Genomic DNA, 12,443 nt, shown 5'->3' with positions numbered 1-12,443 from the left:
GAGCCATGTTATTACAGATTGGTTTTGCATGCCATTCTCACTTTCAGAAATTTGAGCTATAGACCAACTCAATAGAAAAAAATGCCTATGTACTGCAAATTCTGCGTATAATTTTATGCGATTGTTCTAAGACAGAATGCTAAGGAGAAGATGTCTCAACTACAGAAATATTGGCCTTTACTTCAGTGGAATAGGAGCCAATAGGTGTGGTACCTGTTGAAGGGAACAGTAGTGTCTCTTGGTAGGGGGTCAGCTCTGTTTTACAAGGTGAAACAAAAGCTTAACAGCATGGGAGAGGTTTTGAAAATCCTTGTTGGAAATTAAACTGAGAAAAAAATAAACTTTACCTAAGATATGCTCATAGAAAATGAATTTTAAAATGTTGGCTAAATGAATTTAGCCAAAAGAAAAAAAAGGTTAAAATCGTTGTATTTTCATCCCAGAGAGAAATGCTTATTATATTTTGGCATATATATCCACTGGCAACTTTGTTTTATGTATGGAAGCATATAGAACACTTCACTACCAAGATGATGATGGTGATATACACTTGATGTGTGACAAGTCATTCGTTTAATCCCCCCTACAACACTGTAATCTCTTTTCACACATAAGGGAACGGAAGCACCAAGAAGAAAAGTAACTTGCCCCATATTACCCTGTTAATTGACGGTTGTGGTTAGCAGGGAACCCAGGGAACCTGGCTCCTGAGCTTATGCATACAGTTTAGTAACTCGATTATTCACTTAGAATGTGTTCACTTAAACATCCTTTCATATGACTAAGTATGTCTCTCTGGTAGAATTTTAAATGGCTTTTTGGTGTTCATTTGTTACATACCATAGTCTGTGTATACTGCAATTTAAGTACCAAATTCAGTATTGTTGGGATGAAGGCTCTTTAAGAAATCTCTACTCACCTGCTTAATTACTTAGAATACAATGGAATTTACATTAGATCTTATCTTTAAGTGGTGGTATTTCTTAGCAGACCACATTATTTCTTAGATTAAAATAACCTCCAACTTGTTTTTCAGGAGTCTGGATCAGGGCTGTGTTGGGGGAAGTTTCCCTTCCACGGTGTCTCCCTTCTTCTTGATGCTCAGTTTGTTTCTGGGGACCTGTGCGATGCTGGTGAAAGAGACAGGCATCACGGTGTTTGGAGTGTGCTTGGTCTATGACCTCTTTTCCCTTTCCAACAAGCAAGACAAGTCGTAAGTCATTTTACAGTTTTGATATCAAATGGCGTGTCATGGGCAGAGAAAAATTACTTAAAACAATAGTTTCCAAACTTCCATGTAAAAAATGTAACACTTTATTAAATGTCATCTCACCTTAGACTGTCACATAATCAACAAGGCTTATTTCATTAAGATAAGTGCATTATATATGTTCAAATGCTTCACACTTTTGTATAAATCAATGAGGACTATGAAGTTTTTGTGAGCCCCAAATTTGGAATTGAAAAGTATCCATGTTAACTGCAAGTTTATATTGCTGGTTTGTTTTGGTTGCATGCTGCTGAGAAAATCTTGCTTCATAAAAATAGTGATTGCAAATGGTAACAGTTTTTCACAGCTTGCTTTGAAATCCCTGCGTTTGCATGAGTGTTATCCATCAAAGGGCCCCTTTTCCTGCTCTTCTAATGATGCTGTTAGCTAAGAGTTTTAGGAGGCACCCATTGGAATTCCACAAAGAGCCAGTCTACACCATACAGGAGTACATAAATGTCATATTCAAATTAATGAACAAACTTATTTAGTAGCCTAATTAATTTAAAAAATTTAAGGCACACTCATTTTATGTTGTGGCTTATAGATGATAAGAATCACTAAGTACATATTAAAAGTACAAGCACATACTGTAATTTCTTCCCCATCAAATCCATAATTACCGGTAATTTTACAAGCAGACCTCATTTTTCGGTAATTATAAGGTCCTTACTTTTAAACTTTTAAAAAATGTGGCTAATTTATTGCCCTGCCATATCAAATGAAGAATTTTATCTGAAAAAACAATCCTGCTTTTTAAATCCCATTTCCTACCTCTTTATACTTCTTGACATAAAAATAAGAGCAGTGATATTGAGTGGCAACACACTGAGATGAGTCAGGAAATTCTGATCACCTTTCTGCCTGGAAGTGTGATAGTTGGGGATAATTTAAAAAGAGTGTAGTGCTCTGTTGGCTCTCGGTAAATCTCAGAGGCTTGTAAAAACATGGAGCCAAATAATCACTTTGACTCAAACTCGTGCCAAGAAAACCGTGAGCCAGAGGCCCTCCCTTTGGCCTATATGAGGTTGCCTTTCCTCCATATCCTCTGACCAGTGGGAGTAATTGTTAGGCAACAGGGGTACCTTAATGGTGCCGGTTCCGGGTTCTTCTCCCCTCCTTGACCGGGCACTGTCTGAACCCGCCAAAGGAGGGCCAATCAGAAAGAAGCATCTCCCGCCTTCCCTTGGGCCCGCCCCACGTAGGCCCAAGGGATATAAAACCCAGCACACCAGCAGCTCTCTCTCTCTCTCTTTTCTTTTCTTCTCTCTCTCCCCCACACGAGCTGACCTCTACCTCTCCAATAAAGATCTCTTGGCTGCCACCGGTGTCGTCTCTGACTAGCCTGTCGCCCTTCATTTTGGTGCCGTGACTCAGATCAGGATTCCCCACCTTTAGGTGGGACCCTGATCCCCTTCCCAGGCTCAGTCTAGACCTCCGGCCAGCCTTCACCCATTTTCCTGTTTGCCGAGCTCTTTGCCCACCACTGGCCTCATCTCGGTAAGTTTTCCCCTCCCGGGCCTACCTCTCGGGCAAATCGCCAGACCCTAGCCGCTCCCGTGATGGACACATTTTGCCCGACGCCCTTACGGCAGTGGTAGGCCCCTATCATTCACTTCCGCCTCGGCCTGCAGGGAACGGAGTTTTCTCCCTCCCCTCCTCGAGTCTCCGGCCTGGGCCCCTCTCCTTCGCTCGTTAAAATCCTGTTACCACGTGACCCACGGCCTCCCGCCTCTCAGAGGCTCCTCAGTCCTTCCGTTTCGGTGACGATCGATCCGGAGGCTCTGACTCGCTCCGCGGCAAGCAGCCAGCAGGGGACGCCCTGCCTAGCTCGTCGCCGTCTATTCCTTCCTCTCATTATGGGAGGCTCTGCATCCCTGCCAGCCGACTCCCCGCTACATTGTCTTTTAAATAATTTGTCGGCCCTTGGCCTCGCCTCAGACATCAAACCAAAACACCTAATTAAATTTTGCACTCAAAACTGGCCCACCTATCCCCTAGACAACCAAAACAAATGGCCTCCTTATGGCTCTCTCGATCCTGATCTTCTTCGGGATCTCTATAACTACTGGGTGGGAACAGGAAAATGGGTAGAGATCCCATATATTCACGGCTTCCTCCTCCTATGGGACAGACCTAACCTCTGCCTCCCTTGTGAACCCCAACAGCTCCTTGCCGCTCTTACACTGCCAACCCCTCCCTCTGCCCCCGACTTCGACCCAGCTGACGAGCCCCACCCCATACCACCACCCTCCACCCCGCCTTCCGGCCACCGCCCAACCCCAACACCCAACAGCTTCCCCTCCCCCCACTTCCGCCTCCTCACCCTCCTCACTGCCCGCTCTTTCCTCGTCGTTTAGCCCTCCCATTACTCGCTCAAAATCTTCCCACCCTGTTCTCGCCCCCCTCAGAGAAGTGGCTGGGGCAGAGGGCATCGTTCGCGTCCATGTCCCTTTCTCCATAGCTGACCTATCTCCAATCAAAAAACATTTAGGTTCTTACACCTCTAACTCTTCTTCATACATCAAAGAATTTCAGTACCTTTGCCAAGCTTATAGCCTCACCTTCCATGACATCTACACAGTCCTTTCTAACACCCTTCTTCCTGAAGAGCGTAGGCGAGTTTGGGAACATGCTCACACTCATGCAGATGAGGTCCACCAAACAGCCCCAGCCCTGCCACTGGGGGCGCAGGCGGTGCCAGAACAGGAGCCCAACTGGGACTATAACACACAAAACGGCACAGCAGCCTGAGACCATTTCGCCACTTGCCTAATAGCTGGACTGCATAAAGCAACTCAGAAGGCAGTCAATTTTGAAAAACTTCATGAAATAATACAGGACAAACATGAAAACCCCTCCGCTTTCCTTGACCGCCTTACAAAGGCACTTCAACAACTCCTCATGTCCCACTTCTTTGCCCAACGCTTTCCTGATATCCGAAACAAATTAAAAAAGTTAGACAGAGGCCCCTTCACTCCCCAATCTGAGATACTAGCAATGGCGTTCAAGGTCTATCATAACCGGGACGAGAAGGCAAGAAAACAAAAATACCAATTATTAGCACAGGCCCTCCAGGCCCCTTCTCAGCCCATAATAAAATCACACAGCCACAAGGCGTCGTCTGGCCATCGGCCCATACACGAGCCCCCGGGCCCTGCTTTAAATGTGGAAAGGAGGGACATTGGGCCCGGCAGTGCCCAAATCCCAGGCCCCCCAATAAGCCGTGCCCCAAATGCCACCTGTCTGGCCACTGGGCCGTAGACTGCCCTGGCCCCCGAAGGGGAGCCGGGCCAGCCTCCAGCTCTACACTCAACCTCCTAGGTCTGGCCATCGAAGATTGACGGGGCCTTGGGACTCCTCTCCTGACACAGATCATCACCGCTCAGGAGCCCAGGGTCTCGTTAACAGTAGACGGATGCTGTATCACATTTCTCCTTGACACCAGAGCTACCTTCTCGGTTTTAAGGGAATTCTGGGGTGTCACTTCCCTTTTTGGATCTCCTATAGTTGGAGTCGGAGGCCAAACCATACGTCTGAGAGCCACCCCTCCTCTCTCGTGCACCTTCTCCGGCCACATATTTTCTCACCGGTTCCTAGTCATGCCCCAATGCCCCCTTCCCCTACTAGGAAGGGATATCCTCTCTAAATTCAAAATCTCTATATTTCCCTACAGCTCTATAGCCCACCCCCAGGCTATTAAAGATGGACACTAACTGGTTCCATCAGTTCCTAACCAATCTCCACACCGACAGCTGGCTCATCGATGATCCAACCTTACCTCTAGGGTGGCTCACCGCACTCAACGACCTCTACCTACAAGGCGGAATCATGCTCCTACTATACCCCAAGCCAAACTCCCTTCCACTTTCCCCCTCACAATGCCCCTTCTCAGCAGGAAGCAGCCAGATAGACGACGACGCCCACTTTCCATTTTAAACCAATGAAAAGGGAGGAATGTTAGGCAACAGGGGTACCTTAATGGCGCCGGTTCCGGGTTCTTCTCCCCTCCTTGACCGGGCACTGTCTGAACCCGCCAAAGGAGGGCCAATCAGAAAGAAGCGTCTCCCGCCTTCCCTTGGGCCCGCCCCACGTAGGCCCGAGGGATATAAAACCCAGCACACCAGCAGCTCTCTCTCTCTCTTCTCTTCTCTTCTCTCTCTCTCCCACACAACCTGACCTCTACCTCTCCAATAAAGATCTCTTGGCTGCCACCGGTGTCATCTCTGACTAGCCTGTCGCCCTTCAGTAATTGCATTGCCCATCTTACTTTTGAGGGAACAAACTGTAAACCCCTTTTCCACTTTCTTCTTGCATCTACCTTGTCTCAACTTCCTAACTTCTTTCTGCTATGCCTCACTGACAGCAAAAAGATAAGACAGCTGACTGCAGATGCGTTCTCTCACATGGTCCAGTCCAGAGCTATTTTAATGTTGTCATTAAAGTCATGTCTCCTCTGATCTTGGGACTCCCCAGCCCACTGGTGCCTACACCTCTTTCTTTCTTCTTCATGTAGTCACTGTTGAGCCAGGCCTTTTTCAAATGGGATACTTGTCTCTTTTCTTTCTTTACCTTCATCATACTAAATGGCTAGAAATTCTTTGGGAGGAATAATACTGCTGACACAAGTCCCACAGCGCAGTCTGGGTCTTTTTTGTTTTGTTTTGTTGTGTTTTTAAGAAACTTTTAGGCCGGGCGCGGTGGCTCACACCTGTAATCCCAGCACTTTGGGAGGCCAAGGCCGGCAGATCATGAGATCAGGAGATAGAGACCATCCTGGCCAACATGGTAAAACCCCATCTACTAAAAATACAAAAATTAGCTGGGCCTGGTGGCATGTGCCTGTAATCCCAGCTACTCGGGAGGCTGAGGAAGGAGAATTGCTTGAACCAGGGAGTTGGACATTGCAGCGAGCCAAGATTGCGCTACCGTACTCCAGCCTGGTGACAGAGGGAGACTCAGTCTCAAAAAAAAAAAAGAAAAAAACTTTTATCTTTCACATCCAGCAGTGCTGCTTAAGTCTCCACTTAAGTCTCTTCATGCTTTTGTCCACCCATTCAACACATACTCATTCTGGCTAGCCAGGAGCAAGACAAATATGGTTCCTTCCCGCAAAAAGCATAGAAGATGTTGGTGGAGATAGACATTATGTAAGTAATTTGATGAGTGATTGATTACAGTTGTAAAAAGTGGTAGGAAGGAACCAGAGGATGTAACATGGAGACCTCGCCAAAAATGGTTGATATCACCTAAGGGCTGGCCCCGTGCTAGGCACTGTGCCATGCCATTTGCTTGCAACAATCTTTATCCTCATTTTACAAAGGAGAAAACAGAGGCACAGAAAGTATCCTCCCCACAGTCAGCCAGCCCAAGTGGAGCCAAGATTTGAACCCATGTCCGTGTGGTTCCAGATTCACAGGGTTAGCCCGGAGCACCATTGCCTCCAGGGAGGAACATGTGACAGGGACTCAGGAGACCTTGCAGGACATCTGCTGCTCAGACATCATGAGAGTTGCCCAGCTCAGAGGTTCTGAGTATCTGGGGAATCGTGGACTCTTGAGAATTTCACAAAGTTATGTCCCCAGAGGAATGCACATATACGCAGAGTTTTACACAAGCACCTAGGGGTCTACTCCCCAGTCCCTACTTTTATCTGCTAATTTAGAATAAATATCTCAGCACTAGGTGGTTCTTGAGATCTTTCATTGTATGATTCAGGAAGCAGGAAAGAAACAGTAATAGAAACAAAATGTTGCAAGTACTTTCCTACAAGTGCAATTTATTCCTAAATTTTAAGATTGGCCCCACATGGATGGAATGAGATTTCTTCTATTTGACATCATCTTTAGGAGGAAAGATTTTCGGTACAAGATCAACTCTTGAAAATTATCTTTCTTTTTTAAAAATTCAGGATATAATTTCCAACATCTAGAAAATAACATTCTCTGACCACAGTCCTTATCCTCTCTCCCCAGAGGGAATCACAATCCTGAATTTGGTGCTTTTCATTCCCATGATTGTTTCTAGGACTTTACCTCATATACACACATACCAGTGAATAGCAAAAGTATTATTTTACATATTTTCAAACTTTACGTAAATGGTATCACTTGCTTTTTTTTTCATTTACCACTGGGCTTTTGAGATATATCAATGTTGATATATGTAGCTGTATTTCATTTATCTTAACTGCTGTATAGTTTTTAATTATCATTATCCATTTTTCTGGGTTTGGAATTTAGGTTATTTCTACATTTTTGCTATTATATACTAAGCTGCAGTGAAATTTCTGTGCATACATTCTTGTGCAAATACATGAAGGTTTCTTTCAGGCATAGCCTTAGAAGTGTAGTTGCTGGGCAAAGGATAGATGCACGTTGACTGCATTACATCCCGAGACACTGCTCCTGAAATGGTTCTAGCAGGAATGAGAATCCTCTTTGTTTCACTTTCTGATCATCCCTTGGTAGTATCAGATGTTTAAATTTTTGCCCATCTAGTGGTTATGAATTATATCTCAGAGAATTCATAACAGAAAAAATGTAATTGGATGGTTCAGCTATGAGCAATATCTTACAAGATTATAATAATGTAAATCCTTAATACCACTTCAAATATTCTGAGAGAAACCTATTTGGAGGGTGAGGGGTGAAGAAGTGTGTGTGAGCGTGTGTGTAAGTGTGTATGTGTGTTGGTGGCCGTCTAACAAAGACTGAGTTACAATGTTCTATAGTAAGTCAATACGATAAGTTCTAAAATTGAAAAAACATGCATAATTATGTTCTTTTAATAATATGGTAGTAAATATCAGAAACATAAGAGCTAAAGACTTGAGAATGGTTGTTTCCAGAAGCAAGACTTGTGGGTGGGGCAGGTTACTGCTATCGGTTGTTGCAAGCCTTGTCATTCTGGTTGACTTTGTTTTCCCTCAATTCCATGCACAACAGGAGCAATGGGGCCCTCTGTCCACGCAGCCCACAGCAGCCCGGGAGCCCCCAGCCCTCCTCACTGCCAGGCCATCCTCACCGGGAGAATGGGAAGCAGCAGCGGTTCCCTCACAAAGGAGCTTGGGGTGGCTGCCACTCTCCACTGCCACCAGAATCCAAGAGCAGTGGATTCCCAGTGTCCCCACGAGCTGTGTGGTCCATGATGAGGTACTGGGCTGGGTTTCTTGGTCCCTGCATGTTTTCAATGTCCAGCATCACCTAGTGCAGCCTGGGATGCCTGGGGAAGTGAAGCACTGAGTCAGCACACTGTGACCTCCCTCTCTTCATGCTTCCCTCCTTACCCCCTTCTTTCTGTCCCCATTTCCCTCCCTCCCCTATATTACAATGGATAAGAAAGGACTAGTTAGAGGAAGCAAGTGGAAGCCCTGCTGCCTGCCTGTGATGAGGTGTGGGTCCGTGCAGCCGCAGGCATCAGAAGATGGGGGCCCTCCGTTTCCTGGGGGAGGAGAACGTCCTCCCTCCCCTTCTCCTGCCTCTCTCTGCTCTTTGTGTTTGGTCTGAATTTATTACAGTCCAAATATGGGAGGAAACCCAGAGGACTCTTCCTTTCTGAAATGTTTTTGAAGATGTATGAAAATCTTTACAGCATGTGACTGTCTTTCTTTTCTTCATTTTTTAAAAATATTTTGACCTAGCCATGAAAATTAGCATGGATTTATCAGCACAGGTGTTGCTCCCTAAATTACGTTGTCTCTAAAATATTTCAGGCCACGGACAAGTCAGAATATAACAGATATATGTTAAAAGATAAACTTAGGGCCGGGCGCGGTGGCTCACGCTTGTAATCCCAGCACTTTGGGAGGCCCAGGCGGGTGGATCACGAGGTCAGGAGATCGAGACCATGGTGAAACCCCGTCTCTACTAAAAATACAAAAAATTAGCTGGGCGCGGCGGCGGGCGCCTGTAGTCCCAGCTACTCGGAGAGGCTGAGGCAGGAGAATGGCGTGAACCCGGGAGGCGGAGCTTGCAGTGAGCCGAGATCGCGCCACTGCACTCCAGCCTGGGTGACAGAGTAAGACTCCGTCTCAAAAAAAAAAAAAAAAAAAAAAAAAAGATAAACTTAGGCACATTAAAAAGCTAAAGAGTTTATTTAAGCAGACAGTGAATAATGAATTGGGCAGCTCCAGACTGCCGGTGGTTTGGGACTCCCCTGCTGGGGCAGGGTGTGGGGAAGCTTTTATAGGGCAAACGCAGAAACAGAGCAAAGGAAATATTTGATTGGCTAAAGGGGAATAGTAGCCCTATGTGGATCATTCCAGTGGAAAGTCCCTAGTTAGAGGTTAGTTAGTGGTTAAGCTTGGTTTCATTTTACCATTTACACTGAGTTGGGTTTCTCTGCTGATGTAGGGATGCAGGGTGCCAGAGTCACCTTCGCCTAATGACCTCCCAGTTATTTTAACATATGGAAATTCCATTCATAAGATTAGCACTTTACCACTTCAGATTGCTGTTGTTATTCTTCTGTGTAGTCTCTTAAAACTCCCTCTTTCTGCAGTCTTTGTTTCCAATTATTCTTGCCTTTGCCTGTGTTTGTTTTTTTATCTTGCCCCATTCATTCATTCTTTTGTTCATTCATCAATAAATATCTGTTGAGTGGCTGACAAGTGCCAGGCATGTTTTAGGCACCAGGAGTGTCCTGGTAAATAAGAAAGACAAGGTCCTTGCTCTTGTATAGCTTTTCTTCTGGTAGAGGAAGGTAGACAATAAATAATCAATACTGAATGAACAATGTGAGTGCTAAGGAGAGAGTTAGGCAGGATGTGATGGAGAGTGATGGCTTAGCCTGGGGGCATTTGGGTTGGTTGGCCAGGGAAGGCTTCCGAATCCTCCTGAATGAGGTGAATTGCCAGTGAAGATGTGCAGGGATCTGGCAGAGGGTTCCAGGCTTGAGGGTCATAGCAAATTGGGAGGAGAAGGGGTGAGGACAAGGAGGGGGCAGGGCACAGGTGAAGGGCTGTGCTGGCTGTGGAAGCAGGTTTGAATTTTATTCTGAGGGGAATGGGAAGATACTGGAGTTTTTTTTGTGTGTCTGTGTAGACAGTTATTATAACATTTCTTTTAAAAGCGTTTCCTCTGGCCTCTTTGTGGTGCAGGCTGTTGGGGGCAATCATGAAGGAGGGAAAAGGGTTAGGAGGCTTTCACACAAGCTGAGTGAGGGAAAAGGGGTCTTAGCTGAGAGTCATGGAAACTGCGATGAAGAGATGAGGTGGATTTGAGATACATTTCTGATACAGACCCAATAGGACTCGCTAATGTTTGTGATGATGGGGAGAGGGAAAGGAAGGAAACAAGGATTTCCAGGTTTCTGGCTTAGCCAGTGGAAAAATTAGGGGAGTAATAGGTTTTCTGGGGGTTGGGGAGAGAATAAAATCACAACAATGCATGAAATTCTCAAAGAAAAGGGAAGAGGAATAAAGGGTTAAAACATTGAGAAAATCTGGACATTTTTGCTGAGGGCCGTGGAGGGAAAGAAGGTGAAACAATTGGGGAAATTGTCAATTTTTTAAATGGAGGCTAAAGGAGTACAGAGATCACTGGAGATGTTCAAGGTGGGACAGAAGCTAGGCTGCCATGTGACTATGAACTCGGTTAGGGCAGGTTCATGCCAGGTTGTCTCATAGATGTGTTGCCAGTTCCTGTCACAGTGTCTGGCCAAGAACAGCTGCTTAAATATTTGTGACATGGATCAGTTGATGAGTGGATGATAAGGAAGTGTTGGAAATTAAGCATAGATGGAACATTTTCAATAAATTTGCCAATGAAGTAATGGGGAAAAGGTTGTTAGTGGGAGGGATGTTCATTTTTCTTTTCAGACGTGTGTGTGTGTTTGTGTGTGTGTGTATTCTTAGATAACCTGTAGAGAGGAGAGATGAATGATGCTGGAGCAGAAAGGGCAAGATGAAATATGAATTCTTCTGGTGTGCTGCTAATTGTTTAATAACTAGCTCTCCAAAGAAAGGGACTCCTGATTTGCAGTGTTTGCTAATGTAAATACTCCCACTGTGGCTGATTTCAAGCTACAAGTGTGACTTCACTGACCATGGAGTTGTGAGAGCTGTGTCATAGTCTGCCATGATGCCATGTTTCTACCAGACAGATGCAATAGACATAAATAACCTCAAAAGCATAGATAATAGCAAAGTGAAGCAAAAGCCGACTCAAGAGTAATGAGCTTTGAATATGTAGTACCTTGTTTAAAATATGACATATTTAATTTTAAGTTTATTTACTTTAATTTTTAATAATGGCTGTTTTTTAAGTAAGTGACTTGTAAAATTCCTAAAAATTTAACAGCCAGCTCTTCCAAACCAGTGTCAGCCAGTTCCAGCATACCAGTGAGAAGGTCCCTCAGGAAGGGGAAGAAAACTTTCTATTATCCAACTACTATGTACCAGAAAGGGGGCTAGCATGTCCGATATGTTATTCTATCCAACCACTATGGTATCTCTTTTAGGGTAGATATTGTAACTCCCATTGCTATGAAGAAACTGAGGCTTAGAGGTTAAAAAACCTTGTCCAAGTTCACATAGTAAGTGGTAGGGTCAGGATTGGAACCCAGACTGTTTGACTCCTAAACTTGTGCTTTGACCATGTACTGTGCTCTAAAGCCCAGAGTCCAGGGTGAGGGCTAAGCTTTGGGGAAGAAGCAGGGTGCTTGTATCAGTTCTATGTGGAGCTGGCCTCTCCATTGAACTCTCAGCAGGTACAAAGATTCTTGCAGTCATCTCTGGTTCTACAAATGAGACACCTCTTGACTTGCTTCAGTATGGAGTATTGGTGCTAATACATTGAGCTAGGTGACATGCTTTGTAGATTACTTTTTCGTTTTTTTAACCTCAAGTAGCAGGCTATTTTAGAAAGAGTGATGATCGGAGAGCAGCAGATAGCACAGCTGGAATTGGGCCGGATCTCACTAAGTTAATGTATTTATGGCCCCAGACCATCTTCCCCCCATGGAAAGTTGTCATATGTGTTTTCTCTTTGGAAAACAAAAAACGAAAAACAAAAAACGGTGTCATACATTTGAGTATATATTTGATTACTGTTACTATTACTTTTGAAAACTGTGCTTGTACTTTTGTCAGAAGGTGATCAGGTAAAGCAAATAAAAGTTGGAAGACGCAATGTTATCATAGTTCTTAAGATCTATGCAGACAGAGCGTTTA

General features: G+C 44.8%; 1 protein-coding gene across 6 annotated transcripts in view; it reads left to right on the top strand.

Moving 5' to 3' along the window:
* Positions 1–12,443, top strand: part of TMTC1 (transmembrane O-mannosyltransferase targeting cadherins 1) — a 282,362-nt gene that overhangs the window by 27,322 nt on the left and 242,597 nt on the right. For 4 of the 6 annotated variants that reach the window (XM_055280247.2, XM_055280243.2, XM_055280244.2 and 1 more), the window contains exons 4-5: positions 1,037–1,213; positions 8,218–8,424. In XM_055280247.2, coding sequence (XP_055136222.1) covers positions 1,037–1,213; positions 8,218–8,424 — 384 coding nt within the window. The remainder of the gene's footprint in view (positions 1–1,036; positions 1,214–8,217; positions 8,425–12,443) is intronic. The other 2 variants (XM_055280245.2, XM_063640336.1) reach the window with 1 other exon arrangement.

The sequence above is a fragment of the Symphalangus syndactylus genome, chromosome 5, assembly GCF_028878055.3.
Source record: "Symphalangus syndactylus isolate Jambi chromosome 5, NHGRI_mSymSyn1-v2.1_pri, whole genome shotgun sequence".
Taxonomy (NCBI): Eukaryota; Metazoa; Chordata; class Mammalia; order Primates; family Hylobatidae; genus Symphalangus; species Symphalangus syndactylus.
The sequence above is the reverse complement of the archived record's forward strand: the minus strand, read 5'-3'. Positions and strand labels throughout refer to the sequence as shown.